At 42.6% G+C, this 20,301-nt stretch overlaps 1 protein-coding gene across 7 annotated transcripts in view; it reads left to right on the plus strand.

Annotated features, from left to right (window-relative positions):
- shank1 (SH3 and multiple ankyrin repeat domains 1) overlaps positions 1 to 20,301 on the plus strand; it is a 131,603-nt gene that overhangs the window by 61,762 nt on the left and 49,540 nt on the right. For all 7 annotated transcript variants that reach the window (XR_009999731.1, XR_009999730.1, XM_062957582.1 and 4 more), the window contains exons 12-14: positions 654 to 820; positions 6,174 to 6,287; positions 18,949 to 19,024. Coding sequence is in view for 5 of the 7 variants with exons in the window: in XM_062957582.1 (XP_062813652.1) it covers positions 654 to 820; positions 6,174 to 6,287; positions 18,949 to 19,024 (357 nt within the window). In the remaining 2 variants the exon portion in view is untranslated. The remainder of the gene's footprint in view (positions 1 to 653; positions 821 to 6,173; positions 6,288 to 18,948; positions 19,025 to 20,301) is intronic.

The raw sequence follows: 20,301 nt of genomic DNA on the forward strand, positions 1-20,301 counted from the left end.
GTTTGTGTGGTACCAATGGGTGTCATGGAGAGGGAGTTATATTATGTACACAACACTGGGATAAGATAGCCATTATCTGTGGTTTTAGTGTACATTAAATGCCAAAATAGAGTTCCAAAAGTCAGCATTTTTGTGAAAAGGAAGCCATTAGGGCAAAAATGAATGATAGAATCTTAAATTGGACAGGATCACAAGAGCCATCCAGTACGATCCTGTGTCGTGCAGGAATATACAATTGAAGCACTCTGGAAAGATGCCCATCCAGACTCTGTTTAAAGACCTCCACAGTTGGAGAGAACAGAAATTTACTCTTGAACATTTTAAGATTTTCTACTTCAATGTGGATGTGATGCTGGAGACCCGGAACTCTCATCTTTGTTTTTAATTAGTTATAGAAGAGCAAAAGCACAGGATCATTTTTGAACCTGGGGGTGGAATCACAAGGGGAAAATCATGTGAATTTGAGATAACAAACTCATTATCTGACAGTGGGTCTTTATATAACCAGAGCAGTACTATCCGCACACAAGAGGGAGGTGTCAGCAAGAACCCTAAGGCTTGCAGAAGTACAAAACATGTTTGCATTCGTGTTTGGGACTCATGCGTTATACTTGGCTACGTCTTGGCCTCTCTTTCACTATTTCCCTTGGCAGTTCCAGTGGATATCAGAAGGAGTCTGCTGGAGGGAGCACGCTGAGCAGCCGGGGTGTGAAGCGGAAACTCTATTCAGCTGTGCCTGGCCGCACATTCATGGCTGTGAAACCCTACCAGTCCCAGGCCGAGGGTGAGCTCTCCATCAGCAAGGGCGAGAAGATCAAGGGTACGTTGGTCTCTGTGCACACCCTTGGATTGCCCAGGGGTTTTCCCTGAGTCCACGGTGCCTGGATTCTTTGGGAGAGATCACTGGACTTTGTACAAGGGTTCTCAAACTCTGTTGTAGGCAGCCTTTCCAGTTGAAGAAGCAAAAAATATGTGCATCCCACAAAGGATACTTTTTTAAAATACTAAAAGTTTCCCCTCTCCCATTCTGATGCCAGGGAGAGAATGGAAATGATGGGAAATAGAAGGCAACTCAAATGTGACTCATTTGCTTTGGATATTCCTAGATGATGTGTCATAGGACTCACAGCAGGCACATACACAATTCACACAACGCAAGCCAGGAAACCCAAACATCACACTGAATGGTACTTGGGAAAAAGGAGCAATCAAGATTTATACTGACTGCAAAGAGCAGGATATAGATCTATGGGGAGGCTGTTCCCTACGTCACACTTTGAGAACCTTTTGTTTGGCTGGTACAAGTAGATTGAGTGTCTTGGTAGCTGAGAGGCTTGTTTTGTGTCGCCATGTGTTGTCTTTAGTTGGTGTCTAGAATGTCTTGGTGTACATCTGTCAGGCACATGTGAGTGGTTTGTGGTCTTTATTTGTGTTTGTTTGTGTCCAGAGAAGAGTTTCCAGATCAGAAGTTTGTTAAAGAATTGTATATTTGAATTGTGAAATGAAGTCATCTCTTATATCCTGAGCTTGGAATGAACCACATACAAATAATTAGTTACTTGTCATTGATTCATTTTTCCCATTTAAAGGGTATCTCTATATTCCATTGCAAGTATATATTAATGAGGGGCAACTCGACTTCTTTTGCAGTGTAAATGTAAGTCTTTGGTTATTTTTATAGTTATGTCAATTTGCCCATAGTAAAGGAGGAGTACCAAGTGCTGGCTTGGGCTGTGCCTACTACTATTGCCTAGGCCTTTATGGTGAGAGTGGAGAGAACAGCAAGCAGATGAGAGGAGAATGAGATCTGTAACATGGGCCAGCAGCTTGTAACATTCAGATACTACTTATGTTGAGTGGTGAAGTGTCAGAAGTATAATTTATTTAATTGTTGTAAGGGATTTATTTATTACCTCGTGGCCTACCAGTTATTAGTTACAACGATACTCAGGGGTGCTTTGTATGCTATTTTCCTGCTTCTTGGCAGGGGGTTGGACTGGATGGACCACGAGGTCTTTTCCAACTCTATGAGTCTATGAATTCTGTAACTTACCACTGTAAGTAATTGCATTACAAAAATCACCTTCTATCCTCTAGTTATGTAATGTAGAATCATGGGAAACTGCTTCATTTGAGCTTAGGATATTTGTCCATTCAGTCTATGCTGATTTGAAGTCATTCTCCAGAGCCTTTGGCAAAGGTTTTTCACTCCACCTGCTACTTAATCCTTCAAATGAAGATGCCAAGAATGGATGTTTGGATCATCTGCATGCAAATCAAGAATTCCTTTCAGTTTCCTCTATTAAAGGAATAGCTATAGATATAAGAGGACATCCACACCGCCCCATTGAGCCTACGCTATTCCAGGACAGTGATTCTTCAGTTATGTTATATCAGACGCCACAGTTGTAGTTTGCTTCTTCTGTGAGGACTACCATGGTCTTTTAATGATTATAGCTCTGGAAGGCTTTAAAGCAGGCATGGGCAAACTTTGGCTCGCCAGGTGTTTTGGACTTCAACTCCCACCATTCCTAACAGCCTCAGGCCCCTTCCTTTTCCCCCTCAGCTTAAGCGGCTGAGGGGGAAAAAGGAAGGGGCCTGAGGCTGTTAGGAATGGTGGGAGTTGAAGTCCAAAACACCTGGAGTGTCCAAGTTTGCCCATGCCTGCTTTAAAGGCTTCTGCGCTTAAAAAGCTATTTCTGTATTCCTGAGTAGGGCAGATTTTCTGATGAATGGAACCAAGCCAGGCTTGAGTGCAGCCAGAGTCAAAAGTATAGTGTGCTCTTTTTCCTGTTCTCTCTCTCTCTCTTTTTGCCCTCATAAATTGATTTTCTCTCTCCCTCGCTTGCCTAGTGGGTTATCAGGGGAGGAATAGATCACACTTGCTAGAGATCTTTCAGAGAGTTTTTGAAATTAGGCTGAGGTCTGCACGTCTTCTATCTCTGCTCTAAAATAACTGAAGTATGTAGAGAATAGCCAGTGAAACCTACATAAGGAGTCGTATGCTGGTATTATTAACATCTTTATTACAGACATAAGAATTTCATTAAAACCAGGCCACTTAGAGGAGCACAGTCATCTGATCAAATATGATCTCATATAACAGGGTGACACCTACTAAACCAGTGTTCGCAACTTGTGGATCCCCAGATGTTTTGGCCTTCAACTCCCAGAAATCCTAACAGGTGGTAAACTGGCTGAGATTTCTGGGAGTTGTAAGCCAAAACACCTGGGGACTCACAGGTTGAGAACCACTGTACTAAACAGTAACATGGAGAATGCAATTGCAAAGAATTCAAAAATAGCAGTTCAGTTGTCCAACTTAATGTTATGTTTCTTAAGTTTGTAGCTCGCTTTTCTTCTAAACTGGGCTCTATCAATTATTCTAATTGAGTAATTAAAACAATCAAGTACAAACCTAAGAAAAACATAAACAAAGCAAGTAAAATATGAACATAATCAAGAAAAACTAGTTAAGCCTGCTTATATCGTTCAAGTTATAATTTAGGGACAAAAGGCTTCTCTAAATAACAGTGGTTGAGATCCTGTCTCAAACATGATGTTGTTGGTATGTTCACTCCCTATACATCTCCTGAAACCCACATTAAAAGCTAGTCAGCTATCAAGGGTGATGAAAGTCTGTTCTGGTGACATACAGGGCATTGCAAGATAATGTGACCAGCCCCTTTTGCTAGTGAATGATGCTGCAATGCAATCAAGTGTATAGCAATAAGTGTTGCTATAGGGGTCTTTGCTTCTGGGGGCTGGTCATATCTTGCAATTCCCTGAACACTAGCAGAATAGCTCTGGATGGCTGACAGGCTTTTGAGATTGGTTTCAGGGTCACTTGTAGTCAAGGCCGTAGTGTCGCAAATGAGCAGTTAAGTTGTTAACTGGCTGACAAAATGTTAGCCAATGTGTTTGCTTGCCAGCAGAAGGACATTAGGGATGGACCTAGTTGAGCGTCCTTTGGCAAAGAGTACTAGAACGTAAAAGCAGCCTTCTGTTCAGGTTCCCCCAAATGTGTTCAGATGTTGAAAGAACATCTTTCTTCATGGTCTTCAAGCCCCAGTCTCTATGGCCAGTGGTCAGGATTTCTAGGAGCTAGTCCAAAATATCTGGAGAACCAAAGGCTAGGAACCATTGTTTTAGATCATTTCCAGCTCAATGGAAGGATTTTTGTTTGGCCTGTTTTGAGACATTTAGTTCTGACTTTGGTACAAATATAAGCAAGGTTGCTTTGAAGATCAGTGTATTGAATACTTGAAGGTAGCAAATTGGTGGCCAGAAGTTGGTTGATGTGATTTTCAAAAATGCTTCCCCAAAATTTGACATTTATTAGCAGTCTCCGAATGTTAGGAGATCTCAAGAAAATATACAGCACACAAATTATCAAGGGTGAGATGGAGAGAGACAACAAACCTAGTTTCTGTATGGCAAATGGTTTAATTTCATTGATAGCATGAACAAATATATAGTGGTAAGATGAGGTGGGGTTGTTCTTTAGTAGAGTGTACAGGTGGAAATAAAAGATCAGGGCCCCATTATCCTTAAAACAGTTGTTTGAGCAGATGTGGCTTGTCAGATCTTCAACATATTGTTCTCCATGCCCAACACTAATTTATTTTTTGTTGAACTTGCGGGATACACAGAATACTGGTTGGTGACTCTCATGTCGGTGGAACATTAAATCTTTTCCTGAGTTTAGCGCAGTGGTTCTCAATCTGTGGCCCCCCAGGTGTTTTGGAATACAACTCCCAGAAATCCCAGCCAGAAATCCCAGCTGTTAGGATTTCTGGAAGTTAAAGGCCAAAACATCTGGGGACCCACAAGCTGAGAGCCACTGGCTTAGCGCAATACTAAAAGGAGTTACCTAAGGCCCTGAACCCTATTCATTAAAATAGAGACTACCTTTCAAGTTTAGACTAAAAGCTAGAGCAACTTTCCATGGAAGCAATCAACTACTAGATGTGAGGCCAACAAGTGGAGAGAAAGACCATAGCAGTGGTACTTATCTTGTAAATCCCAAAAAGTACTTCAGCATGTTGGTTCATTACAAGAGAGTTTTTGGCAGGTGATGAAGGAGAACGGCTGATGACCTTGGAGTTCATGATTTCATCTGAAATAGGCCTACAAGCATTTCATGATATTCTGAATGCAATTCCAGCAACCATGATAAAAAGGGATTCACAGATGGATCCCAGTTAAGAATCACTTTTCTAGGATAGGTGTTTACATTTCCTTCCCAGGTTGAATCTACACTGTCGAATTAATGCAGTTTGATGTCACTTTAACCATCATAGCTCAATGCTATGGAATCGTGGGGGTTGTAGTTTTACAAGGTCTTCTCTGCCAAGAGTGCTGGTGCACCACCAAACTACAATTCCCAGGATTCTGTAGCATTGAGGTATGGTAAAGTCAGACGGTGTCAAATCACATTAATTCTACAGTGTAGATACACCTACAACATCTCAAAGGCAATATAAGTATTGCTCCTGCACATACCATTAAAATTATTGCCTCCCAAACCCACAGCTATTTATGTGGTTCTCCAACTCAGTTCATTAAGCCAGAAAGTAGGAGGGGAAAGGAATACATTGCTGTATTATCTGAAAGAACCTGAAGAACAGATTTCTTCAACCTGGTGCCCTCCAGAAAGATTACAATTATACCTCCCATTATCAATGGCCGTACTGCCTGGGGATGATGGAATTTGTAGTCTAGTACTTCTTAGAGATCGTTGCTTTTGGAGAAGTCGGATTCAGAACATTTTTTATCCTGCTTTTAAGAAAATGGGAAGAGAGCAGCAAACAATGAGAAGAAAAGTCCACACTGTGTGGCCCAACAACTAAAGTGTTTTTGTTCATTAGCTGTCACAGTCATGTTGGCAGAATTCCCAAACGGAATATTTGAGACGTGCTCAGGAGACTATTTAATGGTCCTTGCTTTTACAACCTCCAGAAGCAACAACAACAGCAACAACAAAAAACAGCAGCACATTCAGTTCAGCTCTTTATCTAGAAGTGAGGCCAAAGGATGGTAGATATCCCCCGGTTGTGGTGGAGATTCAATCTTGGTTTTCTCACACCTTGCTCACTCTGGGTAAGGTGAATGGTCCTCCCACTTTTGTCCATAGATGTTTACACCAGTAACAATGCTTTTTTTCTTTTCAGTGCTGAGCGTTGGGGAAGGCGGCTTTTGGGAAGGACAGGTCAAGGGTCGTGTGGGCTGGTTCCCCTCAGAATGTGTCGAGGAAGTGCCCAACAAGTCACAGGAAGGGAAGCAAGGTAGGTGTTTCCAATATACACCCAGATACACAAATAGCAAGCATATCAGCCAGACTCTGAGTAGCAAACTATGCAGCCAAAATAGAACCATCTGTGCACCAAGAGGCATTAGAAAAGTTGTTTGCTAACATCTATTTGCAGAATTACTGCCCTCAGATAGTGTGTAGAAGAATCCAAAGGAGACCAGTGAGGACAGAGCATGCTCAGAGATCATTTAATGCTGATTATCTGAGTCGGAAGAATGGAAAATTGTAGGAACTGGCGACAGATTAGAGAATTCTGGAAGAGAGAGAGCAAATGTGATGTAGTGGTTTGAGTATTGAATTTGGCCATGGTTCAAATCCCTGTTCAGCCATGGAAGCTCACTGAGACACTCAGCTTTATAGGAAGGCAGCGACAAACCTCCTCTGAAAAAAAAATCTTGCTTAGAAAACCCTATGAGAGTGTCTCCATAAATTAGAGTCAATTTGAAGGCACATAACAACAAAAAATGACTAATCCCAGAAGAGGGCACAGCTGCTTGCAAGCCAGAAATAGTGCTCAGCCGAAAGTAGCTTCCCATCTTCACAGTCCCTGATGGCGCAGTGGGTTAAATCCTTCTGCCGGCAAGACTGCTGACCAAAGGATCGGCAGTTCAAATCCAGGGAGCAAGGTGAGCTTCCATCTGTCAGCTCCAGCTCCCCATGCGGGGACATGAGAAAAACCTCCCATAAGGATGGTAAAGCAGCAGACATCCGGCCTTCCCCTGGGCAGCGTCCTTGCAAACGGCCAATTCTCTCACATCTGAAGCCACTTGCAGTTTCTCAAAGACATCGTCCATCTGTTTTTAAGAATTTTTTTTAAAGGAAATACTCTGTTATGTCAGAAAACTAAGTGTTTATTGCTCATTCCATGGACATTTCCCCCTGATAGTCTCTCCATAGGTGGATACTACACAATATTACATAGTGTCCTTTTGGGACACTGTTGGGGACAAAATGTCCAGCCCCACTCAAGTACATGCTCCTTACCTGTGAGAACAAGACATCATAAAATGCATCCTTGGACAGAGATATTGTGTCAAATAAATGCTCTTGAATGCTGCTGTTTCTTGCCACGGCTTTCCCAAACCCCCCAAATTAAGAGGAAATATAATGACAAGTGAAGAAGGGAGCCTTTCGTATCAGACATTAAATTTAAACATGCAATTACCTTCCTCTCCTTCTTCACAGATTTTAAGGATGTCTCCATCCTATAAATATTGTAATGTTTTCTACTTCATTTTCATTCCCTTACCCAATCCACCTTTAAGCCAACATGAATATGCTGAAAAAATTCTTTGTGGAAACTTTGGTTCAATGTTATCCTTGAACCGTAACACATCATTTCTACTGTCTGTTGAAGATCTGGATTCTTTTCTGATTTTCTAGTACTGATTTCCTCACAAGTCTGTTTGATTTCCTCTGTCATTTGGTTTTACCATTCTTCCCTCCGACACCACTTTTCAGCTTGAACATTAATTAATAATCAGTGCGTGCAGCTACATATTTTTCCAACGACTAAAAAAACAGGCCTCCTTTGGATGTTTCATTTCCGTGTGAGTGCATATTAAAAACATATGGACCAAAAAAGTCAGTGAATGGAGAAACAACCAGAATATAGTATGAAGCTATGCTTCATTTAATTCCCTGATCTCATTAGAGATTTTCTTTTCAAAATCTGAGAGCTTTTCCTTTTTTCCTTTTTGTAGCATGGCATCCAAGGCTTGCTGGGTTACTGTCCTACTGGGAATTGCCACTTCTGTATACATTGAGCTCCTATTTTTCATCTACTGTAGATGATCATGGTGTTGGGAATAGATAGTTCTTTTTGTCTTTTCCAACTATATGATTCTAGGATTTTATGATTGCCTGCTTTATGTCATAATACCATCATGGTTGTCATGAAATGTATCTGTACACAAACAAATGTCACTAAAAAGAGCTGCATTGTTTTAAACTAGGAGCATTTCATTCAATTCCTAGATGCATTCCACTTACAGGATGTAGTCTTTCTTGTTGCTGTATATATAATTTCTATTTCAATCACCTGTATCCTTCTACATTTCACAACAAAAACCAGGAACAACTAGCTCACTTGTAATACTTCTATACTAGGCATGGGCAAACTTTGGCCCTCCAGGTGTTTTGGACTTCAACTCCCATAATTCCTAACAGCCTACCGGCTGTTAGGAATTATCAGAATTGAAGTCCAAAACACCTGGAGGGCCAAAGTTTGCCCATGCCTGTTCTATACTGATTTGAATCATATAAACACATAAATATAACAAGAATTTACATCAATGAAACTTTTCTCCATATTTATAACCTTTGCACTAACTTATCTTGGGATGCTTCAAGGTGGGGCTTTAATTAGACTATTCACAGAATTTTACAAAATAGTAACTAAATTTTACAGTGGGGAGATCCTTCCCTCGGGTATTTTCCCACTGCTTTTTCAATCCTTTTTTTAAAAAAAACATCCATGCATGTATGAGCACATACACATTTAGGAGGGAAAGGTAGGAATAGCTGTGCAGTGCTTTTAGATTGGTAGCACCAGGAGTCCTTGATATGAAAGCTGGGCCCCCCATGTGCTGATTTCTAAAGCAGGTTATATTAGTAAACGGCTTAGCAAATTGGCCCAACTGTTTTCCTTTTTGTTAAATGTAAGGCATTGAATAGACTGCTTTAATGTTATATTGGCTGTCTTCATGAGCAATATAGAATAATTACAGTTCAAAATGCACTCATAAACAAGAAGGTCTTGAAGGGAGGCAGTCTACACATTACCGCTTTGTGTTTGAGCAGCAACCAAGAGATACTTGACCTTGGGTGATTTCACATGAAGCTTTTATCCCTCAGTCATCCTGCCGGAAACACAAAACCTTTCTGGGGAGTCCAGGGCATGATATTTTCCACCTGTACCCCTACAAAACTTTCTCTTCCTTTCTTCTGTGCCTTTTCTTTAAAAAATACTGCTAGAAAAGAGACAACAGAATTATTCCCCAGGGACATTTGATCTGTAACATTAAGCATCCTCGATTTGAAAGCTTTTCTAGCCCCATCCTAGGTCAGGCTGGGGCTAGAAAAGCAAAAGTGATTGAAAAGCAAAAAGGGTGCTATAGCAAACAAACAGAATTTGGCCTACAATATGTTTTTACACTTGACAAAAGAAGTCTCGCCAGGGGCCGAGTGTGAAACGGCAACCTGTGCACTTAACAGTGCCAGTGCTCAGGGCAGATAGAAAGCAGTTCTCCTACTGAAAGTGTTGCAAAGTGACAGAAGGGACTGAATCATAATAATAATAATAATAATAATAATAATAATAATAATAATAATAATAGTTATTATTATTATTATTGCTACTATCATCAACATCACTGCATTTCTGCCATCATCACCATCATTTGTAAATCAACCCATAAAATTTGCAAGTTTCAATTGGCAAAGTAGTGCTGATTTCATCTCCCGTCTTCTCCTCCAGTGTGCTGTATTAATAGTAATAATAATAATCTGCACACATTATCCGAAAATACATCACACAGTCCTAGACACTTGGGAAGTGTTCGATTTGTGATTTTGTGATACGAAATCCAGCATATCTATCTTGTTTGCTGTGTCATAATAAAATAATAATAATAAGTAGTAGCAGTAGTAGTTCTATTTGTATCCCGCACCCTCTCCCTGCACCCTCTCAAGGCGGCTTATAACAAATAAACAAATACAGTAAATAATATAACCCAGACAATTTTTTTTTCATGTCAGGAGTGACTTGAGAAACTGCAACTGGTGTGAGAGAATTGGCCGTCTTCAAGGGCATTGCCCAGGAGACACCCAGATGTTGGATGTTTTACCATCCTTATGTGAGGCTTTTCTCATGTCCCTGCATGGGGAGCTGGAGCTGACAGAGGGAACTCACCCGCTCTCCCCGGACTCGAACCGCTGACCTGTCGGTCAGCAGTCCTGCCAGCACAAGGGTTTAACCCATTATGCCACTGGGGACTCCAGCCCAGACAATAATCACATATTACTTAATACAACAAAATAACACAATAATATAAACTGTAATAAATAGTGAGTTTAAAAACCATTTTGCCCCCTAAAAGCAATAAAAATATAAACTCCATTTAAAACCAGCCAATTCTCATGATCATGATATCCAGCATTGTAAATTGTCGTTCTAGCATTCAAAGTCCTGTCTACTAAAGTGTTGATGTTCTTAGCCATTATCAAAAGCCTGCTTAAGTAGCCAAGTCTTTAACTCCTTCCTGAAAATTAAGAGAGTGGGTACTTGTCTAATTTCTCTAGGGTGGGCATTCCAGAATTGGGGGGCCAATACTGAGAAGGCCCTCTTCCTTGTCCACAACAACCTCACTTGTAAGGGAGGTGGGATCAAAAGGAGGGCCTCCCTGGCTGATCTTTAGGCCTGAAAAGGTTCATAAGGAAAGATGTGGTCACGCAAATATACAGGACCTGAATCGTATAAGGCTTTGTAGGTAATAACCTGTACTTTGAATTGGACCCGGAAACAAATGGATAGTCAGTGGAGCTGCTTTAAGAGAGGGGCTGTATGCCGGGAGTCCCTACAATCCTCCCCGTCCCCCAGTCAGCAGTCAGGCTGCAGATCTTTGCACTAATTGAAGCTTCCAAATCATCTTCATTGCAATAATCCATACAAGATGTAACTAAGGCATGGACTACTGTAACCAAGTCTGGCTTTTCAAGGTACGGTTGCAGCTGGTGCACAAGCTTTAACTGTGCAAAGGCCCTCCCAGTCACCAATGATAACTGAGCTTCAAGTGTCGCCGGTGAGTCCAGGGGGACCCCCAGACTGTGTCCTCAGGAGGAGTATAACCCTGTTGAGCACAGGTTGCCACCCTATACCTCGATCAGCTTTACGACTGCCTTGGAGGACCTCTGTCTTGTCATAATTTCATATAACAGTATCTGGAAAGTGCTTTTTTGAGCTATAATTCCACAGCCCCTCAACCATCAGGGTTACCCATCAACAGTTTGAGAATAGAATTTTAAGTAATACAATTACATACATTTTTCCTTTTTTGTAATAAAGCTGTTACAAAGTCACAGTTCAAAGTATCATGGTGTGGTTTGCAACGGTTATTAATTATTTTCAAGATTTAACTTTAGAGATAATTTTTAGAATAATTTTGAGATACATTTTTCAAGTTCATTCAGTTCTTTATAAATCCTCAAGCTTTTTTCCTACCAGAAAAATAATGGAAAGTAATAGAAACAAACAGGAGAAGCAACATGCGAAATTTTCAATCTCACAATGTCAAGGACAGAACGCCACCAGATAAGAGTCAACAAAGTTTATTGGAGTTACAGAACCAAAAACGCCCGTAAAAGACAAGGGCTAGGCAAACATTGGCCTTTGAAGTGAAAAGATACTAGAAAACGTTCAAAAGATAAACCGGATTAAACTGGAGTTTAATCCGGGTTAAACTAAAAATGCTTACTTCAGCCTGGGACTTTAAACAAACAACAGCTGGTGAACAAAGGTTCAAAGAAACACAAATAACTGGCAGCAGATACTTCCCTGCTACCAAAAGCTGATATTGAGTAACTAAGAAGTTACTCCTCCACGCAGCAAACAATCTCCGGGTTTAAACACATCAATCAGGGGCAGCAGCGGTCAGCGAGGTCCCAATCCGGTCCGAAGGTCGACAGCCAAGTACAGATGTTTGTAGTTCACCAGTTCCAACGATAGCCACAGGAAGGATAGTCCGAGGTCGTAGTCAGTCAGTCAGTCAGTCAGTCAGTCCAGAGTAAACAATTGGCGTCCGTCAAGAAGACGACGGAGGTCCAAGCTATTAAGATTAAACACAGGTTGCACAACAAAAGCCCACACAGTTCCTCCCGCCGCCTATGCCCAGTGTCCTTGGTAACTTACGTATTCAGCAAACGAAACACACCCGTCTTCAGGAAATTCCCAGCAAGAGCCCAAGCGTTCGTCCAGATTACCTTGCCCAACGCAATTAGCCCTAGATTCTAAACCCCATTTTATGCCAGTTTACAACTCCTCATCGCTATCAGCTGTTACCCTAATTCCAGGTGCCTCATCATCATCCTCCTCATCAGAGCTGAAACACCTTTGACTACGCCCCACAGCATCCCCAGCTGTGGATCCCGTTCCATCCCTCCAGCTTGTCCACGGGTCTAATCCTGAAGGTCCCCAATCGCCTTCCATACTATCATTGCCGGTGGCACCCAAATCCTCCCTCACACGAGTCCATTCCATGTCATCCTCCTCTGAGCTAACCATTTCTTCCTCCATTCTCTCAGTAAAACCCTCAAAGGAGTCCTCGTCAGATGGTTCTGCAAATAAGTCCCGCAGCCGCTTCCTTTCTCGCTCCTCGAGAGTGTCTGACTCCCGAGGAGTCTTACGACCACGTCTCCCAGAATCAGAGCCATAAGGCTCAACCATAACACTATCCCCTCTCACAAAGGCCTCCTCCTCCAAAGGTGGAGATACAGCAGTGATGTCTTCAGCTACAGCACCACGACGCCCAGAAGTATCTAACTTCAACAAAGAACGGTGAAAGACAGGATGGATCTTGAAAGTAGAAGGCAAACGCAAACGAAATGCTACAGAAGAAATTTTTTTGACAATAGGAAAAGGTCCCAAATACCGTGGCGCAAACTTTCCCCCAGCCTGTTTAATGTACTTAGAGGATAACCAAACCAAATCCCCTTCCTCCAACTCTTCCCCTGCTTGTCTATGACGGTCGGCTTGAGTCTTTTGCGCTGCCTTAGCTTCTAATAGCAAACAACGAGCAACATCATGCAAGGCAGCCATTTCAGAGGAACGGTACACCGGGTCAGAGGAAACCACATTGGTTGACGGTGCCACCCCTCCCCGCGGATGAAAGCCATAAGTTAACTCAAATGGGGTGTGTTGACTAGACGTATGTACAGCGTTGTTATAGGCAAACTCAGCCACCGACAGCCATTTTACCCAAGCAGTTGGTTGTTCTAGACAGAAACAACGTAAATACTGCTCCAACAAGCCATTAACTCTTTCAGATTGACCATCCGTTTGTGGATGAAAAGCTGAGGAGACGTTCAATTTGGTTCCTAAACACTCATGGAAATGTCTCCAAAAACGTGACACAAATTGCGGAGCTCTGTCAGAAATAATAACCTCAGGAGCTCCATGTAAACGGAAAATATGTTTGGTAAATAGTAAAGCCAATGTAGGAGCTGCTGGAATTGTCGAACATGGTATAAAATGAGCCATTTTAGAAAATAAATCCACCACCACCCAAATACATGTATAACCCCCAGACCTAGGCAAATCAGAAATGAAATCCATGGAAATAATCTGCCATGGTCTCTCAGGAACAGGCAAGGAAGATAATAAACCCCTAGGGCGCCCGACAGGCGTCTTACTCTGCTGACAAACGGCGCAGCTATCACAAAAGCGAAGAATGTCCTGTCGCATTTTTGGCCACCAATAGTTTCTGGTAATGAGCTGTACGGTCTTAAATCTGCCAAAATGCCCAGCCATGGGTTCGTCATGATGTGCCCTAATAACCTCCAACCTGAGCGCACCCACCGGTACATAAACCTGTCCATTGCGTACCAATACCCCCTCCTGGTCTTGTAAATGAGGCAACATAGTACGATTCCCTACTGACAGTAGCATGAGTTGCTCTTGAGTCCAGTTATCATCCTTCTGAGCCTCTAGGATTTGAGCATGTAACCCAGCCTCGTTTTCCACCACACATAAAGAGGCAGTAGGCAAAATTGTCTGGCACACTGTCTGCTCACTGGTTTTAAACTCAGGCTTGCGAGATAATGCATCTGCCCGCAAGTTTACCTTCCCTTCCACAAACTGAACTTTAAAATTAAACCTAGAGAAAAACAAAGCCCATCGAATCTGACGTTGATTCAATTTCTTGGCCGTTTGTAAATGTTCCAAATTCTTGTGGTCAGATCTGACCACAATTTGATGCCGTGCGCCCTCTAACCAGTGCCGCCACACCTCAAAAGCCACCTTGATAGCCAACAATTCCTTCTCCCATATGGTATAATTTTGTTCAAAAGGTGTTAGTTGCCGAGAGTAAAATCCACAGGGACGCAAAGTCCCTGATGAATCCCTTTGAGATAATACAGCCCCCAACGCATAACTAGAAGCGTCTGCTTCTACTATGAACGGCTTATCAACATCTGGATGGATTAGTATATTGTCTGCCTGGAAGCTAGACTTCAACTGTAAAAACGCATCGTGAGCCTCCCGTCCCCACACAAACGGTTGTTTCTTACGCAAGAGTTGCGTTAAAGGTACCGTGAGTTTGGCAAAATTTGGGATAAACTCTCGGTAATAGTTAGCAAATCCCAAGAACCGCTGTACATCTTTCTTAGTCTTGAGTTCTTGCCATGAGTTGACTGCGTCAACTTTATGCGGATCCATTTTGAGTTCCTTTCCTGAAACTACATGTCCCAGGAACTCAACTTCAGGCACGTGAAAAACACATTTGGAAGCCTTAGCAAAAAGCCCATTACCCCGTAGACGGTGTAATACCTGCTTAACATGCTGCTGGTGTTCCCTTTCATCCTTAGAGAAAATTAATATATCGTCCAAATAAACCACTACAAATTGATCAATTAAGTCTCTAAATACATCGTTTATGAATCTTTGGAAGACCGCAGGCGCATTACAAAGTCCGAAAGGCATTACACGGAACTCGTGGCATCCGAAACACGTGTTAAATGCCGTCTTCCATTCATCACCTTCCCGTATTCTAATCAAGTTATACGCCCCCCGCAGGTCAAGCTTGGTAAAGATCTTAGCCCCTTGCACTCTCGATAGTAATTCCGAAATCAAAGGTAGCGGATACCTATCACGAATGGTGTGCTTGTTAAGAACCCGGTAATCACAGACTAACCTGAGTTCTCCTGTCTTTTTAGCTACAAAGAACACAGGTGCAGCAGTTGGAGAGCTAGATGGACGAATAAACCCTTTAGCTAGGTTCTCGTCGAGGAATTCCCTCAAGGCTTGTCTTTCTGGTACTGTTAAAGCGTACAACCTTCCTGCTGGCAACTTTGCGCCTTCTGCTAGTCTAATGGCACAATCATATGGTCTATGAGGCGGCAACTTATCCGCTTCCTTCTTACAAAACACGTCTTGAAATTCCCTATATTCAGTAGGCACTCCCTCCATATCAAGCTGAGAAGGATTTAGAGCAAAACATTCCTGCCTCTTAAAAGCTATAGTACGCGTCACCCAATCCACTTGGGGATTTACTAAAGTTAACCAATCCATTCCCAAGATTACATTGCATCTTGGTAACCGTGTAATGTCCCACACAAACTTTCCCGTTACTCCTTGTACCTCCCACGTTATTTCTGAGGTCTCACGATTAACCACCCCAGACTCCAGTAGTTTCCCATCCGCTCCTTCCACCCATATATCGCATGCTTTACGTACTATAGGAAGTCCATGCTTCCTTGCAAACCCAACATCCACATATGAGACCGTAGCCCCTGAGTCCAGCAGTGCCAGAGTAGAAGCAAGTTCTTTTCCCCCAACAGATAAAGAAATGGATACAAAGACATGTTTCTTCCCCTCAAGTGACTGCTTTAGAAGCCCTAATGCGTTGGACTCACGTCGCACTAGGGCTGGCCTTTTCCCGAAAGCTGAGAAGGTTTAACATTACAATTTCTGGCAAAATGCCCAGCATTCCCGCAATACAAACACAATCCCAATTGTCTCCTACGGTCTTTTTCTGCCATAGACAGTTTTCTAAACACCCCGAGTTCCATAGGTTCCTCCCCCTTTGTCACAGGTGCCTTAGGCGCAGACACAGATGGCGCATACATTGCTCTAGACTGTTTGCGGGATTCGAACCGGGTGTCCAAACGCAACACTTTAGCTACCAAAGCGTCCCAGTTTTCTGCCGGCTCTAAACGTGCCAATTCATCCTGGAGGTAGTCATTTAAACCAGCAATAAACAAAAGCATAAATGCATTCTCCCCCCAGTCTAATTGATGACGATACGAGTTAAACTTATTTAAATAATCCAAAACAGACCCCTTTCCCTGTTTCAACCGATAAAGAGCCCAGCTAGCATTTTCCATACGGAGGGGATCCCCAAAAGTGTCAGTTAATAATTTTTTGAAATCATTTAAATTGTCCTTGACTGGGTCATTTCCCAAAATCAAATTAGTGGCCCATTGTCCCGCAGGACCGGTCAATAAACTCAAAATAAATGCCACCTTGCTGGTGTCCGTAGGAAAAGCTTGTGCACTAATCTGGGAAAAATAGAGTTCAATTTGTGCCAAAAAAGTAGGCAGTTTGTTTCGAGACCCATCGAAACGTTCGGGAGTCATAACATGTCCTTTAGCTGGCTGTGCTGCTTGTGCAGCGTAAAATGCAGCCTGCAGCTGGTCAAAACGAGCCTTGAGCTCCTCCATCATCTTCTTGACGTAATTACCTAATTAAAAAAACTTTTTTCTGGCGTTGGGCAATCTGTCAAGGACAGAACGCCACCAGATAAGAGTCAACAAAGTTTATTGGAGTTACAGAACCAAAAACGCCCGTAAAAGACAAGGGCTAGGCAAACATTGGCCTTTGAAGTGAAAAGATACTAGAAAATGTTCAAAAGATAAACCGGATTAAACTGGAGTTTAATCCGGTTTAAACTAAAAATGCTTACTTCAGCCTGGGACTTTAAACAAACAACAGCTGGTGAACAAAGGTTCAAAGAAACACAAATAACTGGCAGCAGATACTTCTCTGCTACCAAAAGCTGATATTGAGTAACTAAGAAGTTACTCCTCCACGCAGCAAACAATCTCCGGGTTTAAACACATCAATCAGGGGCAGCAGCGGTCAGCGAGGTCCCAATCCGGTCCGAAGGTCGACAGCCAAGTACAGATGTTTGTAGTTCACCAGTTCCAACGATAGCCACAGGAAGGATAGTCCGAGGTCGTAGTCAGTCAGTCAGTCAGTCAGTCAGTCCAGAGTAAACAATTGGCGTCCGTCAAGAAGACGACAGAGGTCCAAGCTATTAAGATTAAACACAGGTTGCACAACAAAAGCCCACACAGTTCCTCCCGCCGCCTATGCCCAGTGTCCTTGGTAACTTACGTATTCAGCAAACGAAACACACCCGTCTTCAGGAAATTCCCAGCAAGAGCCCAAGCGTTCGTCCAGATTACCTTGCCCAACGCAATTAGCCCTAGATTCTAAACCCCATTTTATGCCAGTTTACAACTCCTCATCGCTATCAGCTGTTACCCTAATTCCAGGTGCCTCATCATCATCCTCCTCATCAGAGCTGAAACACCTTTGACTACGCCCCACAGCATCCCCAGCTGTGGATCCCGTTCCATCCCTCCAGCTTGTCCACGGATCTAATCCTGAAGGTCCCCAATCGCCTTCCATACTATCATTGCCGGTGGCACCCAAATCCTCCCTCACACGAGTCCATTCCATGTCATCCTCCTCTGAGCTAACCATTTCTTCCTCCATTCTCTCAGTAAAACCCTCAAAGGAGTCCTCGTCAGATGGTTCTGCAAATAAGTCCCGCAGCCGCTTCCTTTCTCGCTCCTCAAGAGTGTCTGACTCCCGAGGAGTCTTACGACCACGTCTCCCAGAATCAGAGCCATAAGGCTCAACCATAACACACAATGAGATACATCATCATGTTATTTTTCCAAATCAATACAAATCACCCATTGAAGATAACTTTTAAAGTTCTGCACAAGCCATACTGGAAAGGAGAGTTCAGCAGTTGTAGTCCCAAAAGAATAACATTTCTAAGTGTTTGCAGTGTTGTGTTTATATTGCCACTGTATTTCTTCCTCTGGTTGACTGTTTTTTGTGCTTGGCCAAAGAGATTGAGTTTCCATCCTGATAGTCCTTTCACTTCTATACTTGCAGCACTTTTTTCCCAATGACAAAGCTGTCTTATAATGATGATAACATTGGTGACTATCCATCAGTTCCTGTCCATGGTTTTTTAAAATCATGTCAGAAGCAACTTGAGAACATACTGCAAGTCGCTTCTGGTGTGAGAGAATTGGCCGTCTACAGAGACCTTGCCCAGGGGATGTGTTACCATTCTGCTGGGAGGCCTTTCTCAAGTTCCCACAAGCTAGAGTTGACAGACAGGAGCTCACCCCATCTCACGAATTTGAACTGGCAACCTTCAGATCAGCAGTTCAGCCAGCATAAGGATTTAACCCATTGCGCCACCGCGGCTCCACTGCACCACTGTCCATGGTGCCTTATAGAGTATATGTATGTATTAATATAAATGTAAGGGAGGCAAAAAACAAAAATAGGAACAAAATAAATTCAAAGTAATGCTTTACTATAACACAGTACAGGAGAGTTTGAACATCAGCAGCTGGTTTTCTTTTTCTTCTGTTTTCTGTCTGCCTCTTTCTTCCTTTTCATGAGGACCTCTTCCATTTCTGGAACAGACAGGCCTCACAAACACCAAACCTTCTGCTGCCACTCAGTGGCTGCTGGAGGAAGTGGTAATAAGAATAACACTGCAGGAATAAGAACTGGAATTCTTATTACCACAGCAGTTGAAACAGATGTGCTTGTATGTACCAAATCCCCCTGTCCCTAATCTACACCCCATTTTATTTTTGCTCTGCAGAGAGCCGTAGCGACAAAGCTAAGCGACTCTTCAGGCACTATACAGTGGGCTCCTATGACAGTTTTGATGCCCCCAGGTAAGTGAACAATTCCCAACAATTAATCCGTCTGTGATTTTGTGTATGAGATAGTCTCATGCGAGTAGGAGGCCATGAAAAGGAGCTTGGGTATATGAAGGTCCTTTTACTTTGTTGTGTTGTTCAGTGTTATCCATGAAAACCAAGATGTTTTGACTAGCCCAGGCTGTTAGGAATTGTGGGAGTTGAAAGTCCAAAACACCGGGAGGGCCAAAGTTTGCCCATGCCTGGGCTAGACTGAATGGCATGCCTTCTGGTCTTTGCAGTTAATATCACCAAATTGTTAAATGTGTAGCAAAGAAATGTGTTAATTTAAAATTCAATCGGAACTGTTGTAGGAGCAATCTCTTTTGCTATTTAGAATGCTCTGGGCATGAGTACCAATTAATAAACTACCAGTAATTATTAATTATCTGTTTAATGACTGGAGACATAAGTCTGTGAAATTGCGTGTTCATGTTATAAAAACAAAGGATAGCACTGAGGTCAAACACACCTCAGTACATTTATGAAGAATGTCATGTGATTTTTTCTACTTTGATGGCATAGCAGATTTTTACTCTATTTGTTTTTTGCTTTGCTTTGCTGTTCTTTAATATCTCCTTTGCGGCCTCTGAAGTACGCATAGCTTAAAAGAGAATGTTCAGGTGGAGTCAATGCACCTTAACAAAATGACCTTTTAGGAAGGCATAGTGAGGCTGTAGTCCATCCAACTCTTACATGAAAGGTAGCACTTAATTCCAAGTAAACTTGCACGGTGGTGGGGGGAGAGATGCATTGTTTGAAGAATCTAACAAGCATGGGCAAACTTGGGCCCTCCTAGTGTTTTGGATTTCAGCTCCCACAGAGGTTGTGAGGTATGCCTGCCATAGATGTGGGTGAAAAGTCAGGAGAGAATACTTCTGGAACATGCCCATACAGCCCAGAAAACACACAACAACCCTGTGATTTCGGCCATGAAAGCCTTCGACAAGGCACAAATGTGTTGTTGAACAAAGCTGGGTTTAGTGATTCTGTAATTGCTTCTAGTTTGTTTGCAGTGTCTCTATTACTCAGCTCAACGTGGCCAACTCTTACACCCAATCCTGACCCATTGTCCGACCATTCCCCGCAAGGAAAGGTCAGACATCTTTTGGAGGACAAGTACCACAGGATGACTCCCATAGTGGCAAACTTCCTTGCAGTGGCAGCAAGACTGAGAAAGAGCCTAGTTTCTGATCAGGGTATTACCTGACACTGTGTAGTATGCGTCTGTATAGTTTATTTCCCTGGTTACG

The sequence above is a fragment of the Anolis carolinensis genome, chromosome 6 (genome assembly GCF_035594765.1).
Source record: "Anolis carolinensis isolate JA03-04 chromosome 6, rAnoCar3.1.pri, whole genome shotgun sequence".
Classification (NCBI taxonomy): domain Eukaryota; kingdom Metazoa; phylum Chordata; class Lepidosauria; order Squamata; family Dactyloidae; genus Anolis; species Anolis carolinensis.